The sequence below is a fragment of the Branchiostoma floridae genome, chromosome 10 (assembly GCF_000003815.2).
Source record: "Branchiostoma floridae strain S238N-H82 chromosome 10, Bfl_VNyyK, whole genome shotgun sequence".
In the NCBI taxonomy this organism is placed as follows: Eukaryota; Metazoa; Chordata; class Leptocardii; order Amphioxiformes; family Branchiostomatidae; genus Branchiostoma; species Branchiostoma floridae.
The window spans coordinates 3,974,928-3,999,197 of NC_049988.1; the positions used below are offsets into that span (position 1 = coordinate 3,974,928).

The following is a 24,270-nucleotide window of genomic DNA, read 5'->3' on the forward strand; positions in this document are numbered from 1 at the left end:
GGGGGAGAGATAAAGAGAGAGAGGGAAAGAGAGATGGAGAAAAATAAATAAGAAAAAATAGGATAGAGAATGAAAGAGAAAGGTAAATGGAAGATGCAGTACATACACGCACTTAAAATATTATTATTGAATTTTAGTTTGTCCATGTTAAATTCTATTTATACTGTCTTGGTTTCTGTCAGCAAGGCAGTCCCGGCTGTGCGTACTGAACCACTATTACTATTAGCCCAACCAATAAATAAATAAACAAAGATAAATATCTGGATTATCTGAGCTTCGTCGACTCCATGAATTCCACCCTTGATATGGCTTTATCGTGAAAAATCTGGCGTATATAACTCTACATTTGTTGAAATAAAATAACTCAAGCTTGTAGCGCTATACACAATCTATCTTGAAGTTCCTTAATTCAAATGGCCAATGTCGTATAACACCTCAAATTCTAGCTGTCATAAAAGTATGAACCCGCGGTCGTTGACATTTTCATCCATAGGTCATAAGATTATTTTGGTCATGATTATTAATGATATTTCCTCTTACTTTTACATGTCACAATCTAATATTGTACATCACTTTGATATCTCAAATCGGAAGCTGTGTTGGATCCATTGACGTGTAGCTTTGCATTTGGCGTGAATCAAATTTAAAAAAAAAAGGTAGCAATATTCTGACACAAATAATTCCATTTTTCTGTAATATCCGCGACTTGAAATCTTAATTTGAAACAAGGGAGTTGTATTTAGCTAAAAGCTCTCTGTGCTATAATCCCCCATGCATTTCGACATGGTTGGCTATTACGCAATGAAGATGTTTTGCTAGAAACGGTTCAGCCAATTTCATAGCGGATTAAAAATTATGTCAGTTTATAATTGCATTTTTTGTAGCCTTTTTGATTCAAAATCTTAGTAGCCACTACGAAATGCAGTTTTACTATTATCCGTAATAGGAAGTTGTGTTTGTTGAAAGCTCTTCAGTTGGTGGGAGTCACGTGGTCCATCTCCATCGCACGTACATGACGTCAGGAGCCCTGTGTAGAGCAGCGGCTCGCTCCAGTCTTCAGGAAGGGGACGCTGTTCCGGGATTGTACAGCCGGGCCGCAGTGCGTGTACGCCGCCGGTGGTGGTACAGACATCCGTGGCGTCGCTACGTCGCTGGTATAAGTGGCGGGGGAGATATATAACTCGGCCGCGGGGGGCTAGCCGTGAGCCGTCACGCTATCCGCTGGAGCGTCGACGCACAAACATACGTCCGTGCGCCGTGGCGTGGTGGTGGGCATTTTTCACAAGTCATCCTCCAACACTCGCTCTGCAGATTTAAGAGGAGGAAAATTTGAAGGCACTGTCTGGTTGACGCTTCCTGCTGTGTAATATTGTGTGTGTGTATGTGATTCGCGTGCTCAGTCGGGTTGTAACGTTGTTGAGGAGCTGTCGGCATTTGATCGCGCATCCATCTTGTGGAGATCGGGAAGAGGAAGAGGATAAGAGGAGGAGGGGAGGATGCGATCGTGGGTTAGGGCCGCCATTTCTACCGGTGTGTGCCCGACCTCTGAGGATGATTAGGGAGCGCAGACGGCCGCCTCTCTGTATTATGAGGTAACGGCGGCGTTTTGGCCAGTGCGGGTGTACTGTGTGTGTGTTTGTGACCAGGTGAGCCGGTAAGGTTAACCTCACCGGAACGGCTACGACCCTCCCTCGGCCGCGCCCGCCACCATGCCCGTAAGGAGGGGACACGTCGCCCCCCAGAACACCTTCATCGACACCATCATCCGAAAGTTCGACGGGCAAAGTAAGTATCGTTTAGTTATATAAATATGATTTTGCATAAATGCACCCATTATATATGGTTGTGTGCACTTCTCTCTTAAACAGGATTCAGGGATGAAAATTTCTGCTAGAAATCTGAAATTTCCAAATAAAATCTAAAACTGTTGGTATATATCAGGAAACCTATAAATATGGAGTAAAAAAGGTAAAGATCTTTGGAGCTGGGTTACAATTTGCCATTTCGACAACGTCAGGTACTATGTGATAGGGATGTTTTGCTGAAAACGTTTCAGCCAATTTGATATCAGGTTAAGGTTTCTGTCAGTTTACAATATTGTGGGTGGCAGAGGAACGTAGCTCATGCCCCGAGAGTGTGTCACGCCAGTTTTTCTTTTCCCAACGTCGCGTTTGTCCTGCCAAACATGGTTAGACCTTACAGTCTGCCTCCTATAGCATGCGAGACGGATGGGAACCAGAGAGCTTTTATCTGGCGTACATTTCTCTCTCCGAATGTCCGCCGGTTTAAGGCCATAAGGTTGCTCTCGCAACCATCACTCTCGCACACCTTATCAAGGTGGAACGGTCGGCTCTTCCCTTTCCCCTGTCCGCCTCGCTGTAGCCCGCGGGGCTCGAACCAGGGGGATATTGATGGAGCTTTCAAGTTCACTCATGGTTCACCACCTGGCTAACTGATTACATAGGGGGCCTTGGTGGTAGACATTCCTTACAATGCAGGAGTGTTTATCAAATGTCAATGCTCTGGGTACGGGATGGGAGAGAAAACGGGTCTGGTTTTGGCAAAAATGCCAGCGACTTGGCATTGTAATGGGAAATTTTCATCTCCAGCGCACACGAATGGGGGATAAGAGTTCTCTTGTTCGGTTAATGGCACCCCGGGGAGAGTCATAAAATGTTAAAGCCAAGTCCAAGGTCATAATGTTTCACTACGCTCGCTGTAAAACTTCCCTTTTTTCTCGGCTAGGAAGATTTGTGGTAGGATGGTTGACATTTGGAATGTTGCGGAGTCATATTTTCCGTAAGAATGTATTTTTCTCAGGAGAAACAGTGCGGCATTAATTGTGGAAGGGTGGTACAGGAGATATGATTAATTTTCATAATGGCCAACTCATCATCTAATGCAAGTGTATGTTATTAATTGTAATGATGTAAAATGTTGGAGAGGGGGGTAGTGTAGACTCTATATTTCCTTGTTCTTCTCAGCATCATTCAGAAGATATATTATCATATGATCATGTTGTGTAGTATATTTACTGAGAACAGATAACATTATTTCACCTTTATCTGCAGGAAACCTATATCTGTTGTTTTAAAAAACTGGTTATTTTTGGATATTAGGTCAATGGACATCTACAGTGGTCTGTCGTCTTGATATCGCTAAATTCTTGTTTTTTAATACAATGGATATAGGTAACCCCACAGATAAAGGTCACAAAAGTAGACTTGTACATCAGTGCTGTGGTGACCAATAGTTATTTATAACTGCAAATTGCGGTTATTCAAAATCACAATGACCATCATTATTGCTTTAGACAGTAAAAAATGACAAGACTGATTGGATTGGTCCAACTTAAATGCAGCTTTTCATATGCCTTCCTGTGTAGAAACAATATTTTTTGCGTTTTTAGCGTAGGAAACAGGTAAGACATTAACACAAAAATCAGAATGATAAAGCTTAATAAAATTATTAGGTTTGCAGCATTTAGAAATACTGGGTGCATAATGTACTTTGTGTGCCAAAAATTGGGACTCGCTTATAGCGGGTACACCTGTGCGATATTTGGCTTGGGATGAATCATGTAAGGTAGCATTATAATGTATATAGCGTATTATCGACATTGTGCTAGAAGAAACATTGACATCTTTAATAATAATATTCGTATTACTTGTTAAAGTTTTGAAGCTAAATGTTATTCTCTGGGTCTGATATTGCGTACTCAAAATCTTTTTTCTTTGCACCTGTCAGTGAATATTTTGGTTCTACTGTATGTACCATTGCACCTGTTCCCCAAAATGAATTTCGAGCACTCAGGTTGAAGTATCAATTATGGAATAATATTAGGGGGAAAGTGTTGGTACATATGGTCTAGAATAATTGTCTATCATTTTATTGTTTTGATGTACTGTAAATTCAGTTATTCTTGCAATGGCTTTATGATCATTCGAGGTAAGAGGGTAAAGGTGGTTCGCTGTTTAACTCCTAAATATTTCTGTAATTATGCAAGCTAGACAAATTTGCGGTACCATGTAAATCTACGGTAGAGCAACCTGTGACCACAGAAATGCAAAAATAAAACATGAAAAGCTCACAATTTACAGTACATGTACTTTTACCATTGTACTTTGATGTCAGTAATTTTCCTTCAAGTTGCCTGTTTTGAGAATTAATTCTAACCAAAATTAAGAATAAACTTGTATGGATAAGATTTTTTCCTCTAAACAAAATAAAGTAGCTAAATGATCAGCAAAATTTCAAATAGATTTTGAAGTTAACCCAATTATGATATAGACCTCAATGTTGCAGTGTGCGCTAATGTAATTTATTAGTGTTAGCGGGTACAGCGCGTAGTCAAGATTTATAGGAAAGTGTCAATTTTAATATTCTTAACTACGTAAAGAAGGGGTTATTTTGGGAGATGAACTTTTGAATCGTGACAGGCCCACAATGCGTTCCATCTGTCTTCGAAACTCTGAGACAGTGTAGAACAAAAACTGAGGAAGATTTGCTTCCGCGCATCTTTGTTCATTATATAATGCTCCACTGCATCTTAACAATTGGACTCAGAAAGAGATGAAAAAAAATTCTGTCAGTTTTTTCTAACTCCAATGCCTTAACCCTCATCCGACCGTTACATTTTTACGACGAATCTGACCGTATGGGGTCATTTTTGACCCCATTTTGTTTTGCTTATAAACATATTTCTGCTGCTTCATTTTGTCATTACTATGTATTTACTGTTTCACCAATCTATGAAAAATATTTTGACAAGTTTTGGTGTCAGTTTTTATTACTCATTATCATAATTTATGCAGAAAATAGGGAGAAACCACCTTTTGCTGTAAAAATCTATCATACTCCACTTACTTTTACAATGTTTTTGTCTTATCAATTTCTAAACAATAATGTTGATGCTACAATAATATCAATAGCATAATCATGTTCTTTGACAAGAAAAGATAGAATATTTATGAAAATTAACGAATTTATTACTAAATTATGCACCGTGATCTGCCACCTAATTACATACAGACAGTTACTCTTGTCTATTTATAATATAAGATCTTTCTTGTAGGTTCCTTCTGCACATTCTGTCCATAGATTATTTCTTCATTAATTAGAAACATTTTCAATTTCATTAGCATAAATAATTAGTGCTTATTATCATAATTTATGCAGAATGTCGAAAACCTGTGTTTTACACTAAAATACTATATTTATTTTAAAATATTCGGTGTTTTTCTTATCTAAGCAGCTATAACTTGTTGCTGTAATAGCAGTGATGAGGAATGCCTGTTACTTTATTGAAATATCTTTATATTAACGTAGGAAATGATTCATAATTGGCTGGGGTCATTTTTGACCCCAACGAACCAGACACAAACTTTAAAGTATAGCTTATACAATAATGGGCAAAACTCTGTGAAAAATTGGTAGATGTTGTAAGACATGTATACAAACAAATTCATGGAAGGAATTTTTTCTCCGATGAAAAATGTTGATATGGCAGATACAAATATACGTCTGGGGTCAAAAATGACCCCATACGGTCGGATGAGGGTTAAACTAAGAAAATACATGTATGAAACAATGAAATGTATACAATGTAATTCTTTTCAATTATTCATCTAAGCCAAATTAAATGATTAATATGTTATCATACTGTAGATAAATGCATTTAAGTTTTCGGGGATTTAATTTTGGGGGAGGGAGGAAATGGAGTTTTCCAAGTGGTTTTGAGTTTGTGCTAGTGATATGCTGAGGCTCGTACTGTACAGCATAATGGAAACCCTGGCGCATTTACACTTTGTATTGTGTGTCTTTACCATATGATTATATATTACAGGTGCCTCCAACATAGCATAAAACTGTAAAATGTATTTGCTTGCACAAGGTTGTAGGCAGGGAGAAGACAGTACAAAAAAATTTGTGGTATTTTTTTTATTTTGCAATGAAGAGAGGTCAATACAAAAGATCAACATAAAACCATTGCAAAAATTTCTGTATGTATCCGATACTACCAATGCTGTTACGATGCTTTGCAAGTGATTCTGTGAAAAAGACAACAAAATGGAATATTTAATGTAATTAAGATATGAATTGTCTCTGACAGCATATAACCCCTAAGGCATAAACACTTTCTGGCAATACACTAATTTATTAGACGTATGTCATTTTCTCGTAGTCTAGAGGCAAATGATATAAATAGCATCTTACAAATATTTAAAAATTCAAGTACCATGTTGTGTGTAATATGTTAAGTTCTATAGTCTAGTGCCGTTGTTGTTTTGCCAGAATTGGGACTCAGTAACGCTGGTTTACCTTTATCTGAGGGGTGACCTTTATCTGTTGTCTTTAAAACAGCACATTTAGGGATATCAAGTCTACAGACTGTGGTTTCCAATTTGCAATATTTTCAAAATGTTCCAATTTGAAAGCATCGTCCGTCGCCTTTATATCCCTAAATACGCTTTTATTTACAAACAACGGATATAGGTTACCCTCGGATAAAGGTGAACTAGGGTAAGTAATATTACCAGTAAAAATCAAAGCTTCAACAAATTTCATAGATGATCTTTTTACGGTTTGTGTTTTGATGTTTTTAGTCATACTTTATATATTTTGTATGATATTTCCCTTATCAAGTCAAGAGTAACACAAAATTTAGGCCACAGCAATGCTGCAACGTGCTGCATTCGAGTGACATGCTGTAAATGCATTTAAGTTCACGGAGATTTAATTTCGCGGTAGCGGGAAAATGGAATTTTTGCGGTGGTTTTAATTTCGTGGTAGCACCATGCACTGTAGTCTCTTACTGTTATGGAAAAATGTTCGCGGTGGTTTTAAATTCGCGGTGAAGCGGCCGCCACAAAAACCGTGAACATTTAAACCACCACAAGTTTCTGCATTTACAGTAGTTACCAATTGAAGATAAGTTCCACTAGAATATTCAGTCACTTACTTTGATTTTCCCTGATGATATATAGTGAAAGTGGGTCACTGTGCGCTTGTCAAAATCATTTTTATTAAAGAAATTAGGTCAGGTTTGCATTTTTCATATGAAAGTCAAGAAGGCTAAGAAGGTTCCTGACATTAGTTTTTTATGATAATTGCACTGAAATGACGCCAATAGATCACTTCATGCTGCAACCCATCATGTGCTAAGCCACATACCATTATGGCAAGATAGTAAAGCCTATGTGACGTCATTAATTTGAGATACTTTAGTACAGCCGAATATGTTTTAGAAATGTTAAGCTGACATTAGAGATTTCTGAACAATTGGGCCAGCACTGAAAGACAAAAAGGAGACTTTTTCAAAACACACAACATTTTGCTAACTGGAAATAGACATTTTGTATACATCATTTACTCACACTTATGGCTGACTGTTCCTTACAGAGACCCTCAATTGTTTACAGCAATAGGTATTTGTAAAGCTGTTACATGTAGTTGTTAACGCTAGTTCACCTTTATCCACAGGGTAACCTATATCCATGATTGTTTTGAATACAGTGAAACCTGTCCGAGCAACCACCTGGCACAGGCAACCACCTGCCATCAGAGGACGCATTGAAACAGTCCATTTTACATACTATTAGTTAAAAATGTAATTGCGTGTCTGGGAATATCAAGCCAACGACAGTGGTTTCAAACTGCAATATTGTGAGAATGCACATTGTGTGCAAGTTGAAACCACTGTCTGTCAACATGATATCCCTAAATACCCTGCTTTTAAAAACAACAGATATAGGTTGCTTAGCAGATATAGGTGAACTAGCATTAGCTGTGAGTTTTTCTTGAGATATCAGAGAGATATTTTCAGAACAAAAGATCTTGCAGACAAATATAAAAAGGACAATGTCTGAGTTAATGTCTCAAAAGGTGAACATTAAAAAAAAATGCTTTGGTGTAATACCTTCACCTTTCTATGACATTTCCTACTAACCTGTCTGGTGAAAGTTGAAAGTACCGTATGTCTCAAAAAGGTGAACATTTTTGAAAATGCATTGGTGTACCTTTCACCTTTCTAAGACATTTCCTCCTAAACTGGTAAAAGTTGAAAGTACAATATGCCTCGAAAAGGTGAACATTTTAAACTTTCACCTTTACAAGACATTTCTTGCTAGTGAGAGTTGAAAAGCACATTGAGATCTAAAATAAATGACACGACGACTGCACATCAGACAGAAAACTGTGCATCAGAATCCGGACTGCTTGGAATAATGGAAAGATGGGATAATTGAAAGGATTCCCATTAAATGCCTTGATCTATTGCCCTGCGCTAAGTGCAAATTTGACATCGTAAAAGTCGAATTTTGTTATTTCAGTTGTCTAGTCCTCGGTGTTTGTCTAAAAAGATAACTAGATTTTACAAATTGCCTGTGAACGTCATTCCAACTTTGAAACGTTTGAAATTTTTATGCGTTATCATGTCTGGTGGTGAACAATAAAATGATTAAAAATGATGATTATCATAACTTCATCTTACAAATTCTATCTCTTCTAAGTATACACATTTCAGTTGTCTAGTCCTCTATATTAATGTCTTGGAAGATAACTAGATTATACAAATTGCCTGTGAACGTCATTGCAACTTTGAAACGTTTGAAATTTTTATGTGTGATCATGTCTGGTGATGAACAATGAAATCATTATAATGATTATCTTAACATCATCTTACATGTTCTGCCTTTTCTAATCATACACATTCTGTTCGAGTAAGATAGAGAATAGCAAGAAAAGGATAATGTTAAGTGTATGATTCAGTGGGAAAATATATTAATTTGGACAAAGGGAATTATTTAATGTTTTTGATGCACAATAATTTTTGTATCTAAGGGTTCAAATAACCACCTGCATATGCAGGTATTAAAGTGCAGGTAAAATTAGAGCCGTGCAGGTATTTCTGAGTCTAACATATTGCTTGTACCTTACCTGTGCTTGTCCAATACTTTCAAGTCTTGGACCAGAAATATCAAGACTGTCACAAAAGTTTTAATTGTTCTTCCACAGATGTGAATAGAGAATTGAGAAATATTTACTTCAAAGTTTCCAGAGACTTATTTCTTTTCTGGCAGAGTGATGCAGGCAAAATATGTCTTATGCATGTAATTTTGCATATTAGCAGCTTCCGTACAAATTTCTTGACCAAAAGCTATTTCCACTCCGGATGCAATAAATTAGTTGGTATAATTTCTAAGCTGTCACGTAACACGGGATAAATTCCCACCGCACTATGACACCGCATGGGAGATAATGTGACAAAGATGAATTTGGTGGAAGATTATCGTCGATTTATCATAATTATCTGCGATATTCCGTCAAATCGCAGATTTAATGATGTATCCCACCTCCCCCGGCGTCGCATTTCAGCTTATTTGGTTCTCCGCTGAACCCCATCAAGAAATTATACAAAATGTTCCAATTTCAAAAATGAATGTAAGATTATGGTTACATCATGACGGTGTCTAAGACCATGAAATTGAATGTCAAGTTATAGTTTCAACTTTAACTTAGTGATGTAATGCTTGCAGGGTTCTTACAAGAGCTTAATGTATATGGAGCAGACGTGAGTCTTGTAGGGATGTCTATAGGAACACCATGCATCTAAAATTCTTTAAAATTTTCCTTCGGAAACACTAAGTCTAACTTATTTCTTGTATTTACAAAATTTCATGAAAATGAATGATCTAACATTTTTTACCTATTTTTTTTACAAAACGTTCCTGAAAAGCCCCCTACTTTTTGAGACACAGTGTAGGGGCCCAAATCACAGCGTTGGGACACAAATCACAGCATATAGTTACCCCCTGCACTCAACAGTACACTAGTCTTACATTTTTTTAGAACTATAGGGGTCGGGTTTGTATGAGGCTACAATGATTTGATGCAGAAAGGCAAGCAAATATCATTCAAGGCCTTGCGGTTAGTGGGATCGAGATGTAACGGGTTCGATTCCCGGCAGTACTGGCTGGATGTTGTGTCCTTTCATATTAGCTTTAAGACACGATTTTCTGTGTGGAAAATTGTAGAACAACAAAAGACAAATGTTTTAATTGAAATAAAAAGCAAAAAAATATAGCACAATATTCAATGCAGTTTGGTTATGATTGACAATATACACATCCTGTGTAATTTTTCTGTACTCTTTGTTGCTCTAGGTTGACTTGGTAAACATTAGTGTTAGGCTAAGCATAATGTGGAAAAGTAAACAATACCATATGCTTGCAGTCCAAACCGTATAACGTTAATTGTACGTTTAATTCAGTAAGTGCAATTTCTCTCAGTCCTAATTCAGATGCATATGTAACCAATTACAAATTCACATATATGTCTTAAGACATTAAGTATACTACATTTTGTAGGTTGAATGTAAAAAATTATTTTGATCTCATAAAGATTACCCATTACGTGTCATAAAACATTAAACTGCAAAATTTAAAAGCAATTTTAATTGTCTTTCCATTGCATGGTAGGCTCAAAGATTATGAGGGGAACTTTTGGTCTATCATAATAAACAGATGCTCAAATCTGAATCAGTATCTGAATTATTAATATCTAGTTGTCAGTTAGTGACATTAAGTACAAATTACGTTTGCAGGTTTGAACTTACAGGTGGAATATGTAGCTGGTGATAGGGTGATCATGGTGATTTGGCCCTTTACCAAGTTGTCCAGTCAACTCAGGACAACACCCAGGTCAACTCGACCAGGTTGACCAGGGTGTTGGTAAAGTGCAGAAGTGAGTCCAACACAAATGGGCAATGGTGTTTTCCTTGGGTTATTACTCCTTTAAAAAACAATAATTATTATATATGAAGCACATCTACTCAACTTTTCTCAAAGTATGGCTTTCCTGAAAAGAAATTTATTGCATTTCCTCAAAAAGAACACTGACTGTTATCCTACAAATCAAGCTCCGAAACATCAACAGGCTAGTAGGCTTGATTCAAGCACCGACCTTAAAGTCCAAAAGCAAGGTTGCAGAGTAAAAACCATCGCTGTAAAGTCACGACAACATTGTACATGTAGCAGGCCCCTGCCAATATCTACGAGCTATTCCTCCTGTGATAGGCACCACTGACGATAGCCGCAAAAACTATTTGGAAGGATGTTTTCTTCGGAAAGCTCTTTGCATGCAAATGACCCCTAGAACCATTCCACGTGGAGATTGGTATACCCCTGGCAAGCACGAGTTTGTTAAGGAAGGATTTTCTCGAGACGTGCTTCTTGTATCTAAGCTATAATTCAGTCTCCTTTTCTTGTGAGGGAATGAAGGAATGAATGAATGAATGAAAAAAGAAGGAACAAATGAAGGAACAAACAAACGACTTTTATTATAAACATTTTTGCTCTTAAAGTGCAGACCAAGATAGTTTAGAGAAGGTTTCTACAAAGTCTAAATGTACACGTGTGCATGTAGAGGTTCAAATTCTTATCAGTTGAAGCTTAAGATACATGGTTTAACTCACTTTTAATTGTCGACCTGTTCAAATTCAAACGTTATTGACAAATTATTTCTATTGTTGAACACCAGATTGCCAAAAAGCCACAAGAGGATGCCTAGTTGTGTACGTGTTTGTAGACAATAATGTCCTTGAATACATTGAATAGAACAACCCAAACCCTTTCACAATCTACACAATCATTTAAATTGAATCATGTACCATTAAGCAATGCCTGTCCTCCTAAATTTACTGTTAAGTGTTGCCAGGAACCCCATGCACACCCTATTGTAGTACACTATTTTAATAACCAGAGCTAGCTTAATCTCCAAGCAGATCCACGGTGGCGCAATGTAGTATCAAACCCACCTCTGGTGCCTGTTTGACTCCCTTTGGCCTGCTATACTCCTTCATGGCCAGCTTTGATACTATCTTATGGCACCGTAGGATCTGCTTGGAGATTAGAGCTAGCTGACACCAGACACCAAGGCGACAAAAGGATTCCAAGTGACTGATCTTTGAGAATGAAATCATCTGTTAAACTATCTGTCTCTCAGGTCTTGGTCTGTCAAGGAGGATTTTGAAGGCGTGAGCCTGCTCCCAACTCAATCTAGTACTTTCACTTCTCTTGTATCTAATTATCATCTTCGAGGTGGTCACAAATGTGGTCCAAATGCTGAAAGCTCCAGTCTCATCCTTTGGAAAGGAAATCCCGTGTGAAACCATCCATCCAGCTTCGGTTAAATCCTCGACCACCACTCCTGTGTGGGATGTGATTTTCCATGGGTGTTACTTTGCAGCTCTCTTGAAATTGAAACAACCCGAGGGGTGAGCAGAATAGAAAGAAACCACATCCTGACTCCCGGGATTTGAACCCGCGCCGAACCCGGGCAGCCGGATCACAAATCCAGATGCTAAACCGTTTGGACAAAAGGCTTAAGTCATTTGGCATCTTCAGTTTAGCAGTCCTTGAACCCCACTGTTACAAAATAATGTAGACTTGTAAAGGCTCTCAGAACACAAACAGTAACTACAATGACTTTGTCTTGGAAGTCAGCCTGCTTTCATTATACAGTAGGACACTGTCAAAAAGTGCTTGCTGAAAGCACAAGGCTTCAATGTTAAAGAATTTAGTAATACACTAATTTTGGGACTATTTGATCATCAATCTGCTTGGTAACTGATTATGTGGTGGAGAGGTAACCATGATCTCAAAACATAAAAACCATATATAAAACCTGATTTACAGTACATAACATTGAATGCCTAAGAGTTTGAAATCTTTTGCCCATTGCATTCTCCTCTGAAAGATAACCCAAAAGGAAACTAAATTGAATTTGTGCTCAAATTTCTTAACAATAAAATTTGTAAGGCAACACTTAATGAATTTGGTATTTGATACATTGTCTAACAATTCATAAGGCAATGAAAAAACGTGTATTGTACTTGCCTACTAGCCTTGAATTTAGAATCAGGTTCACTTCCAATTTAGTATGTAAGTCGAGTAGAGACAGTCGGTTTTGCCTCTAGCGCAGTATCGATAGCTTGGAGGTACTTGACTGTGTAAACCTAATAAAGCTAAGCTTCCCCTGCGTATGTAATCAGCAAGTGGATTTAGACAGACAGCCGAACGTAATAACTTTGTCGTGCACATTTTTTTGTTAGACGCATCCAGATTTGTTGAAGGCCTCCAGAATAAAAGCCATACTTTACGCTAGCCAGGCAATTAATGGTTTTGGCGCGGTCAGATTCGTTGTAGGTCTTTGTATTTTTTTGATGTTGTAGGATTTTCAAGCAGGCTTTGACAGAGCCAACTGCTTACAGGGATTGAAGACAGCCTTTCTCATAGCAAGACAGCTGAATATTGTACGCATTGTATTTAAAACAGCAAGCAAAGTATCGTTATTGGACTGAGCAGAGCACTTTGGACAAATTAATGCTTCATTCTGTAACCTCTTACAGCTTAATACATACTTAATATTTTGTGAAAAACTTCTCTGGTACGCAACAGATCATAATTTTATTGACCAGGCTCAGTGGAAAAAGAATCTAAAAATCTTGAGATTTTGTGGTAAATCTTGAGATGTTGCGAGTCAATCTTGAGATTTTTAAAAAGAATTTTGAGACCTTTTTATTATTCAAGTCTCAAGATTCTTTAAAAAGATCTCAAGATATTTTCAGTAATATCATCAGTTAACGATCAAATGACAATCACACCTGATGTACATGTACATGTATGTGGTCGAGTAGAATTAGTCACACAATGACATCAAATTAGACTTTATCATGAACCAATGTTGTCATTAACAGACTTTCGATAGTCACTGTATTTCTTGACCTTTTTTGCTCTTATAGAGTCAGTTATACAACAACACAGCAGTTGAATATACTGTAGATCTTTTAGGAAATACTTGACTCTGCAAAGTCATTTAAGGTTCAAGAACTGCCTGACCTCCAAGTACCTTACTTCTGGTCTGAAAATAACCACACTCGAGGTGATAGTGTCATTGGAAAATGACCTTCCGGCATAATCTATGTTGAGATAAGTACTTGAACTTAAAAGGCCCAAGCATTACAGTTCTTTGGGAATCACTTCCAGCTTATGTGTTAAATGTCAGACTATTGATAGCAAAGATATTATTACTAAGTATTTTTAATATCATCATTATCATTATCATAGTATTGTAGTCTATGGTAATATTGATATAGATAACGTCATACAGGAATTCAGTTAACATATCTTAGGGTCTGTAGTAAGATATAGGCTTTGGGTGATCTGATTAAAAAGAGTACTATACATTAACTGCTTTTGTCACAATAGGCATGTGGAGTCACTTGAAGTGTGTTTATATTCATATGGACATAATTCATGAATGCACACACACACACACACAAACATAAACACAAACACGCACAGTACACAGTTCACACACATATACATGCTGACAGTGCACTAAAAATACACACAGTCACATGATGCATTCACACTCACACACACACATTCACACTCACACACACATTCACACTCACACACACACATTCACACACACACATACACACACACTACACACACATACACACACTACGCACATACACACACACACTACACACACATACACACACTACACACACACACACACACACACACAGATGCACATTCACAACCATATCCAGTCCTTTGTGCAAAGGTTAACGTCATTAATGATTCCCTGGTTCTGGCCTAAAAGCTGTAATTTTCCGCCCTGTCTGTCTCCGCGAAGGTCACATCTCTGTCCTTCCTTCAGAGCGTGACGAAACCTCGTGACATAATATTGCCGGGTGGATTGACGTCAATCCAGCTGTCCCTGCACTCTGATTGGTTGTTCGATTCGATTCGAACATTCTCCCAGACGTCTGTGTTAACAATAACAGCCCTCAATTTTCTTTATCTGTCAATTCACTGTGGTTTTGTGATTAGAGTTGTTGACTTAGAGTCTACATTCAGGGCTCGAAATACCACCTGCATATGCAGTTTAGTGCAGGTAAATTTCTAGCTGTGCAGGTATTTTTGGTGTTAACCTGCACCTAACCTGCACTGGTCCATGTACTGGGTCTTATACATATACGTGCTATGACAAAGGTGTATGTGGATTGGTATTAGCTGCATTGACTAATTCCTGAACAATCTTAGTATGATCCACACTTCCTAAGATCTGAGTGGTGCAGGTAAGATTTGTCTGGTGCAGGTAATTTTCAATGTTACCTGCACCAGTGCAGGTATGCAGAAAAAAAGTATTTTGAGCATCTACAGGAAGAACTTTAACTTTTAAGTAGTGATAAAAATTTCAGTGACCTTAAAAGGTGTCATTATAGCATTACATCTTGTGAGAATGATCCGTGTTTCGCGGGTTTCATCAATAATTTCAGCGAAACGAATGAACGTGATTACGTGGCGCAGGATACCGTTGTTATCGTCAGGAGCAGCATACGCTAATGCACGTCATTATCTCTGAACCCCAAGGCAACCGTAATCTAACTGTTCGATAAAGCATATCATTTCTAATACCTCTTTTAACCATGGAAAGAGATAACAGCGTTACATGTGAACAGTTACAATTACAGCACACCCGCTGATAAGCATCGGGACAAAACAACTCAGTTGATAGTTGAAAGACTATTTTGCAACATTGTAGAAAAATGTTGGGAAATTCTGGTGGAAAGATTTGGCATTGCAAATTTTATGGCAAGCATTTAGTAGATAACATGGACAGTAGAACTATATGCATTTGTTGAATAATGTTACATGTACATATTGAACAATATGGCATTCAATCGGGACATGTATTTAGTCATTGTAAACTTTTAGAATTTTTTTTTATTGTTTTGAGTCCAACCCTTGGACTTCAACAAATGCACAATTATTTTGACTATTCATTTTATCATGTGATATAATAATAAAAGATAGTCGCATGTCAACACTTCAAAGCATCTAATGTGAATATTTTTTGTTTCAGGAAAAAATTGTTTTTGGAATAACATATTTTTGACATTTTTTATCCAAATCAAACTTCATGTATTCTCAATATTCAAATTAAAATGGGATTTTGTTACACTCAGATCTAAGCTTAGAAATATCTGCTTTCTGTAATACAATGTCATGCTTTCACTTTAAGAGAGCGCAAAATCAATCTATTATCTTACATAACACTAGTTTACCTTTATCCGCGGTGTAACCTATATCCGTTGATAACATGGTATTTATGGATATCAAGTTGGCCTCAAACTGCAATATTTTCCATACACAGAAACATATTGAATATTACAGTTTGAAACCACCGTCCGTGGACTTGATATCCATAAATACAGTGTTTTTTAAAAGAACGAATATAGGTTACCCCGGGCCGCGGATAAAAGTGAACTAGCGTTACTGTTAAACTAGAAACTGCATTGTCCTTGCACTCCTCTTGCTGCATGAAATAATGGAAGACAGCGCTCCAGGGGGGATACTGTCGCACACACTCCGTTGGGCGTAATTATGAGAAACGGTCTTTCAGCATCAGTGGCATTGACAGCCTAACCACCGGCAATTATTATGATGTTCAACAGAGGTTATCAAGTTTTCCACTTTAAGTCTGGGGACTTTTCTTCGAGCAGGCTTCTTTGAAGTGTTAATTTTCTTAAAGAATGTGCACTGCATTGCACACAGTACGTTGATTCCAGGGCATGCACATAGGTCACCAAGTTGGTGTTTCTGTTGCAGGGTATATTTTTTACAGGGTGGGGGTTGCATGCCAATAGCCAGGAATTTTTTTAGGGGGGGGGGACTTCTTTTGTAGATTTTTTTTTACTAGTGGCATAAGCTTTGAAGGGGATTTCTGGAGAATTGTGAAAATCCTTCCTCCTGATACGGTATTACCTGCCCGTTTCCGTTAGCATGCTTTCAATATCCTCAAATAATGGGCCCTCCTTAATTTTAGTATTAGATTCCTACCGAAAGACAGCTCCAACCAAGATGCCCTACCCAGGATTGAACCCAGTTACATGTACCAACCAATTGGAATTAGGAGCTCGACTGCTATATATACCAGTTGAGCTAGAGAGACATTTCCCTTGATTATGCAGTACACTTATGATTTATTCCTACATTAAAGTTTTCTGACATTAATGGCAGAGACATTACAATTATTAGCAATTATTAAGATGTGCAGTGGCAGATAACAAGTTTTCTACTTGTTACTGTTCCTAGTGCTATGCCTATTACTGTTAATGCATTTAAAGTGCGCAATGTCATGTTACAAGAGGCAAGTGAATTTGGTGATTGAAGTTAGCAGTGGAAAAGTGTCATTTATAGTAATGCAATGCAAGACAGAGTACATTCTTGTTAACTGTGATGAGAACTATAAAATCTTTACAAATATTTCAAATGTTTATTTTCTTGCCAGTCTTCCCTCTTTTTATCATTTTTTTTAGAGTTGACAACAGTTGCATAAGCTGATGTTAGTCAACACATGATCTAGCTTTCAAGTATTGTCTTGATGCATGAAAACTTGATAAATGACACTGAGATTTTCAAATTTTTATCTAAGGCCTAGGTCACATTTCCGAACCGGGGCCCGGCCGTGCAGCTTTCGGGAGGGAAAAGAATGATATAAAAGATATCAAAATACACAAAATGTCAACATAAGATTTATGGGCATAACTTTGCATATATCTCTAGGTATAAATTTTAATCTTTCGTCACTTAAAACATCCCAGTTGGGCCCCGCTTTGGAAATATGACCTAAGCCCAGGGCTTTAGCCAGCTCAAATATTTTTTCCGTCAGTCAATTACAATCGTCGCGAAAACCGCAAAAATTAATTAGAAGGACTGAACTGAGAAAAACGGGTTTTAATGAGATTATCGTATGCGAAAGAGCACCGACACACATTGTCAACAATCATAACAATAGCAAAACAAACAGTGTGTGGCTTTTACGGCGTCCCCAAGCCGCCTGTGGCTTCCACCAAGGATTTTTGTCCGTCAAGGTTGACGGATTGGTTTTAAAATTTTTCCGTCAGACGCAGCAAATTTCCGTCAATTGATGGAAAAACGGACGCTGGCTAGAGCCCTGCCTAAGCCTTAAGCCTGCCAGGCCAGAATTTCCCTGGGTACAGTTTTGTCGGGGGTACATTCTGGCATGTGACACTGGCTTTCTTCCCTTGCTAAGTTTTCCTGTCAGGTCTTCCATGCTACATACTCTTTTGATGTATCCATCATAACAATCCCTTGATGCCAGTTACAAAGATAGCATATTAATCTGTCATGGTTGTTTTGATGTTGAATGGCATTTACAAAGTTTTCAAATTGCCATCAAACCTGCCTTTCGTAACCGTTACAAAAGAAAATTGTCAACGTAAAAAGGTATCCAGTAGGCCACACCAATTTTATTAGACGTTTCTCAAATTTTTCAGAAAAGAATTGGGTTGGTCGGTAAAAAAAAAATTAAGAATTCTTTTTTGGAAAAAGTCGGGGGTAGGAGACATTGAGGGGCTTCCTCAAGTTACACAACAGAAATAACAACAGGTTTAGCAATTAATAGTTTTCAGATTTTGTACACGTATTTGAATGGAAATGCTTCCCAAAGTTTTTTTCTGGATTATCTAACTAAAATTCGTAGCTTTGCTGGGCCAAGCAGCTTCATATTTTCCCATTGTCATTGTGGCCGTCGGTGTGGCTGCCACACCATCCAAATGGTCCTTATGCAGAGCTGGTCGCTTGAACAGGTACACCTGTAGAATAATCTCCATGTTTCATCTCTGTGTTTTGTATCATATATTCAAGTTTAATGCATTCAATCGTAAAAACAAATCAAGTCCATCTATAAATGTAGTCTTCCCTGCAAACCTGTCAACTTCAAATGCAACACAGATTTAGTGCAAAACTCATTAAACTCAGTGCTAGAGTACATCTGGGTTTTCTTTATTAGGCAGTGTTAAGTAAAGCTCTCATGAAACCCTTAGGTATGAGATATGCAGGGCTTGACATTTTTTCTGAATATGTACACTGTCGCAGGTAACATTGAAAATCACCTGTACCAGACAAATTTTACCTGCACCACCCTGAATATAGGAAGTATGAATCATACTGAAATTGTTCAGGAACCATAGCCATTTTTTTCCTCTATACTTTATAGGTGGTAACAGTCAATGCAGCTAATAACAACTACATTGTAGGGCATTTATGTATAAGCCCAGTACATGGACCAGTGCAGGTTAGGTGCAGGTAGACATCAGAAATACCTACACAGCTCCAATTTTACTTGCACTAACCTGCATATGCAGGTGGTATTTCGAGCCCAGGATATTTCATTTGGTTTAGTATAACAATCCTCCATCGTCAATGGTGACAGTGTAAGATGCTATGATCATTATGACGACAAAGGAGGTTGTCAGGTTTTACTGATAATATAGGCAGGTTTGTTTGCCCTCCAGTGCAATACCACAAAGTGTTAATTTTCCTGTCAAATCTTGCAAGCGTGAATGATGCTTTAATGAATTTTATCACCATGTATAAAAGTATATCCAGTCACCTAGCCTGCAGACTTGTCACTTTAAAGTACATTTGGGAGCTCGTAATGATTATGAAATACAGCAGGGACCTAATGTTTAAAGTAAGACATGTAAGTTTCAGGTGTGACAAGTCGTTTGATGTGATAAAGCCTGTTGCTGCCTGTGAAGTTATCTAGGATGTTACCAGCTTATTCCGGTTGTACACTTACACTTTTAGCATTTTGATGCTTCTTACCGTGATGCCAAAATTTGTGTAAGCTGTGTGTAAAAAGTGTGTAAACTCTGTCACCAGTACTGAACTTTTAATGTATTAGCTCTGTTCTTAGTGTTAGAATTTGAGTGTGTTGGCTCTGTCCCTGGTTCTGAAATTTTGTGTGTATGTTTTGTCCCTGGTGCTAGAATTTGAATTTGTTGGGCCTGTCCCTGGCACTGAAATTTAAGTGTGGTAGTTATGTCCCTGGTGTTCGAATTTCAGTGTGTCGGCTCTGTACCTGGTACTGAAATTTGAGTGTGGTAGTTCTGTCCCTGGTACTGAACTGTAAGTGTGGCAGTTCTTTCCCTGGTGCTGAAATTTGAGCGTGTTGGCTCTGTCCCTGGTGCTTAAATTTCTATCTTGGCTCTGTTCTTGGTGCTGAGAGTTAAGTATATTGGCTATTTTCCTGGTACTGACAATTTAGTGTGTGTGCTCTGTCCCTGGTACTGAATTTTTTGTTGTGTTAGTTCTGTCTGTGGTGCTAAAATTTGTGTGTTGGCTCTGTCCCTTATTTTTTAAACTTGTTGGTTCTGTCTCCTATAACAAATATTTACTTAAATGTACTTCATGAGATATGGCAAAATGAAATAGATTTTATATCATAACAGTCTGTAGGGCCAACTTTTAACCCAAGGTAAACCAAACTTCCCATCCTGCAGTCTCCAGTTACACCATTTTGTTTTTCATATTTTGTCACTCTACAATATCACAAATACTCTGGAAGCCTCATCAAAACCAACACAAACAGAAAACTATACCTCTGTTTTCATAAAGGAAACAGTTCAGCCTATGTATTACTTTTAAGTCTCCCCATAGTACCATTAAATACTATATAACGTACCGGAAATTCAAAGCCTCAGCCTTTAGGGTAATGTACGAAAAAAATCAAAGGACATAAAGAACTCTAACTAGCATTTCTAAGACAGCCCCGAATTCCTCAGGTGGCCATAAAGGTTAATGCACCGGAAATTCAAAGCTGTCCATAAAGGTTCTAGAAATCCTGGAAGATTTCTTTGACATTCACGACGTTTGGAAAATCCGCCGCGGCGGCTTTGGATGTCAAGCCCCGGTAGAACCGGCGAGCCGATCGTTATTGTCTCGTAAACACCGCAAACAGATGAGCCGCGACCGCAAGCGCTGACAGACCTGCTTGCTTGGATGGAGCTGGCCCCATATCATTGTCACCCGCGGCTGAATAATTAATGGACATGTCCGGAAGCATTACACAAACATGTACTTACAGTCGGGGGGTAACTGAATGGCTGCATGCATCTTCATGTTCCTGCATTGGATTTCGAATTTAGGCCACCCGGGATTAATTGTGTAACAGATACGTTCCTCACAGTTTCGTCTAAAAACCTGATAACCGTATAGCAATGGACAATGTAGATTTAGAGCATTAGGTCACCTTATTAGAAAACACCTTTTTTAATACAAAAGCATCCTCGATGCAGAATTTTATGCTCACTCACCAGGGCTCTAGCCAGCGTCCGTTTTTCCGTCAATTAACGGAAATTTGCTGCGTGTGACGGAATTCTTTTTAAACCAATCCGTCAACCTTGATGGACAAAAATTCTTGGTGGAAGCTACAAGCGGCTTGGGGACGCCGTCCACGGTCGTAAAAGCCACACACTGTTTGTTTTGCTATTGTTATGATTGTTGACAATGTGTGTCAGCGCCCTTTCGCATACGATAATCTCATTAAAAGATCCGTTTTCAAGGTCTCCGTTCCGTCTTTCTAACTTAATTTTTGCGGTTTTTGCGACAATGGGAATTGGTTGACGGAAAAGAAATTTGAACTGGCTAGAGCCCTGTCACTCACTCACACACTCACTATCCGGTTTAGCGTCCGTTGTTCCCTGTCTTCCAGGGGTTGGGCATTTTGTCAAGACATTTCGGTCTGATTGCTGCTCTTTATCCGCCTCTGTCAAGGGGGTTGGCTTTTATATATTTATGCAATGTATTTAAGTTACTGTCTCTTTTTTTACACTTTTTAGACTTTTCAAAATTAAAAAGGTGCTACAAGTTGTTGCCAAATTTGGGGTGTGTACTTTATTTGAGGTTCTTGTACGATAGTAAAAGAGAATGAAAGAAGGCAAGGTGGAGCTACAATTCTAGGAAGGTTTCAAAACATACACATTGGTGTTGTCTTGAGGTTATCTTACCAAAGAAACTGTTTAAGCATGATTTACATGAGAGTGGCATTTGCATACAATCCTTCCTTTTTTATTTTGTCTACTGAGTGCTTTTTTCATTGTACTGATAAAGATGTTGAACTTTGAGAATTTGGTTTTGAGGACAGATTTTCATTGTCTTTTAAAGTAAAAAAATCAATTTTTTACACCTGGTAATATATTTGCTTTTTGATGCATTGATGCATATTGACTTACATGCATAAGGAACTCCTACCTTTCAAGTTTGCCACAGGTGAAACATTACTTAAAGCGAAGTTAATCCTGCGCTACGAGTGTGAATTAAGGTTTGCTGACGTCTTGTCTAACAACCTTAAGGGGAGATAGACCTGTAAGTGAAAATGCTGACACAAGCAAACATTAGATTCAATGTATAAAAGAATAAGATATACTCTTGTAATTAATGGGACAGAAAGATACAGATTCTCAGGCCAAGGAGAAGATGTGTTGCAAGGTGCGTTTTTGCTGTAAATACAAGACAAATTTGAACCCCTGAAAGAGTTTTAGACCTGCAGCATTACTGTCAGTGCTCAAACTACTTGTTTCAGTCACTTTGCCTTGAAGAATGTGCAAGATAGCTGCAGGTAAAGCTCTTTTAGATCCCATTTGATCTTGTCTTCAAGGGTGGATTGGATCCCTGGCTCTTGTCTTAGAGCCCTTACAGAAGACATACTATAGCAAGTAGACTTGCTGACATCAAGAAATGTTTGGTCTAATCTTACAGAATAAGATTGAATTTAAATTTTGTTTGCTTACAATATAGTGTTACAGTGGTGTCTTATAGGACCACATTCAAGGTGCAGATGTAAAGGTTTTCTACTCTTGTTTTCTTGCTCTTAAAAGTGCCATCTAATAAACCTTCCTAGCCCCTTGCAGTAGCCTCATATGTTCAATTCTAATCTTATCTTGATATAGTTTGATTGTACATAATGTAATATTATCACAGTCTATGTATTTCTTTATCATTTATCTATTGATTATTGGTTATAATCAATGTTGCATAGAGGAGGAGGGTCATGTGTAAGCTATAAATATCTGTGTCATGCCTGGGCCACGATAACGTTCGATACGGGTGTTCCAGACCAAGTGATAAAAAGCTGTATCACACAGGCTTTGAAGTTTTATCACACAGGCTTCCATCAAATATTTTGAACATACTCTGCAAACACCGGGTACGGCGTGGTCAAAAATTCAAATACCAGATTCAAACGTTGGAACATTGCTGTTGTAACAAATTTATTGTAAGAACTTTTGGCGCATTTTGCATCAAAACATGTGTTTTCTCAGGTGGGTATGACATAAATAAAATACAACACAGTGTATTCCGCATCACCCTCAGTCCCAGCCCTCCCGTGGGTTGGATCACCCTTCAGCCTTCGGACGATCCGACATGCAGTCTGGCTTTTACGTTGGGTGATACGGAATACACCATGTTGTATTCTATATTTTCCTCCTCCTTCACCTGTTTTACATCTTGTTTATTGTATTACGTCTTCTGTATTTTCTGTTGTGGAAATAAATAAAGAAACCAACAAAAGGCAATGAAGCCTTTGTATGGTTATAGCTTCCATCCTGGCAGATGAAGTATTTGCACAACTGGCAGGCCACAGCTGATGCTTTGAAAATAGTTTTAAAACCCTTGCCTATTACCACGCATGTGGAACTCATTCCTCTTCGCAAGATTGTCCAGGGTAAAGCACTGATAGAGCCAACTTAAGCCTGGCTTGCAGCGTAGATTGGTTTGCTAACTCTACTCTAGTCATTATCAAAGATAGAGTCTGACTTCTAATTAGACTTCAAGAAATATTGGACCTAATCTTTTACATGTATACATGATATATACAAGATCAAATGAATACAATTTAGTCTGCTTAGCATAGTGCTATAGTCATATCTAAAAGGTCACATACAAGATTCAGATGTAAAGATGATGAAGTCTTTACAGAGTGTATATCACAACTGGCAGGGCTCGAAATACTTTTTTCTGCATACCTACACCAGTTTGAAAATTACCTGCACCAGACAAATTTTGCCTGCACCACTCTGAATCTAGGATGCATTGATCGTATTAAAATTGTTGAGGAATCATTTCTATTTTATTTCTTTTATACTTTATAGGTGGTAATAGTCAATGCAGCTAATAACAATCCACATACACCTACATTTTAGGACATATATGTGTAAAACCCAGTGCAGGTTAGGTGCAGGTAGACACCAGAAATACCTGCATAGTTCCAATTTTACCTGCACTAACCTGCATATGCAGGTGGTATTTCGAGCACTGAACTGTCAGGACAAAGTTGTGCCTCTGAAAGAGTTCTAAACCCAGCCCATTACCACGCATGCGGAAC

The 24,270-nt window shown here is 38.0% G+C and overlaps 1 protein-coding gene across 3 annotated transcripts in view; it reads left to right on the forward strand.

Moving 5' to 3' along the window:
• The first annotated feature begins 756 nt into the window (after positions 1-756).
• LOC118424164 (potassium voltage-gated channel subfamily H member 6-like) overlaps positions 757-24,270 on the forward strand; it is a 109,685-nt gene continuing 86,171 nt past the window's right edge. For 2 of the 3 annotated variants that reach the window (XM_035832696.1, XM_035832699.1), the window contains exon 1: positions 758-1,785. In XM_035832696.1, the coding sequence (XP_035688589.1) occupies positions 1,710-1,785 (76 nt within the window). In that variant the 5' untranslated portion in view covers positions 758-1,709. Of the gene's footprint in view, positions 1,786-24,270 lie in introns of all 3 variants that reach the window. The other variant, XM_035832698.1, reaches the window with a different exon arrangement.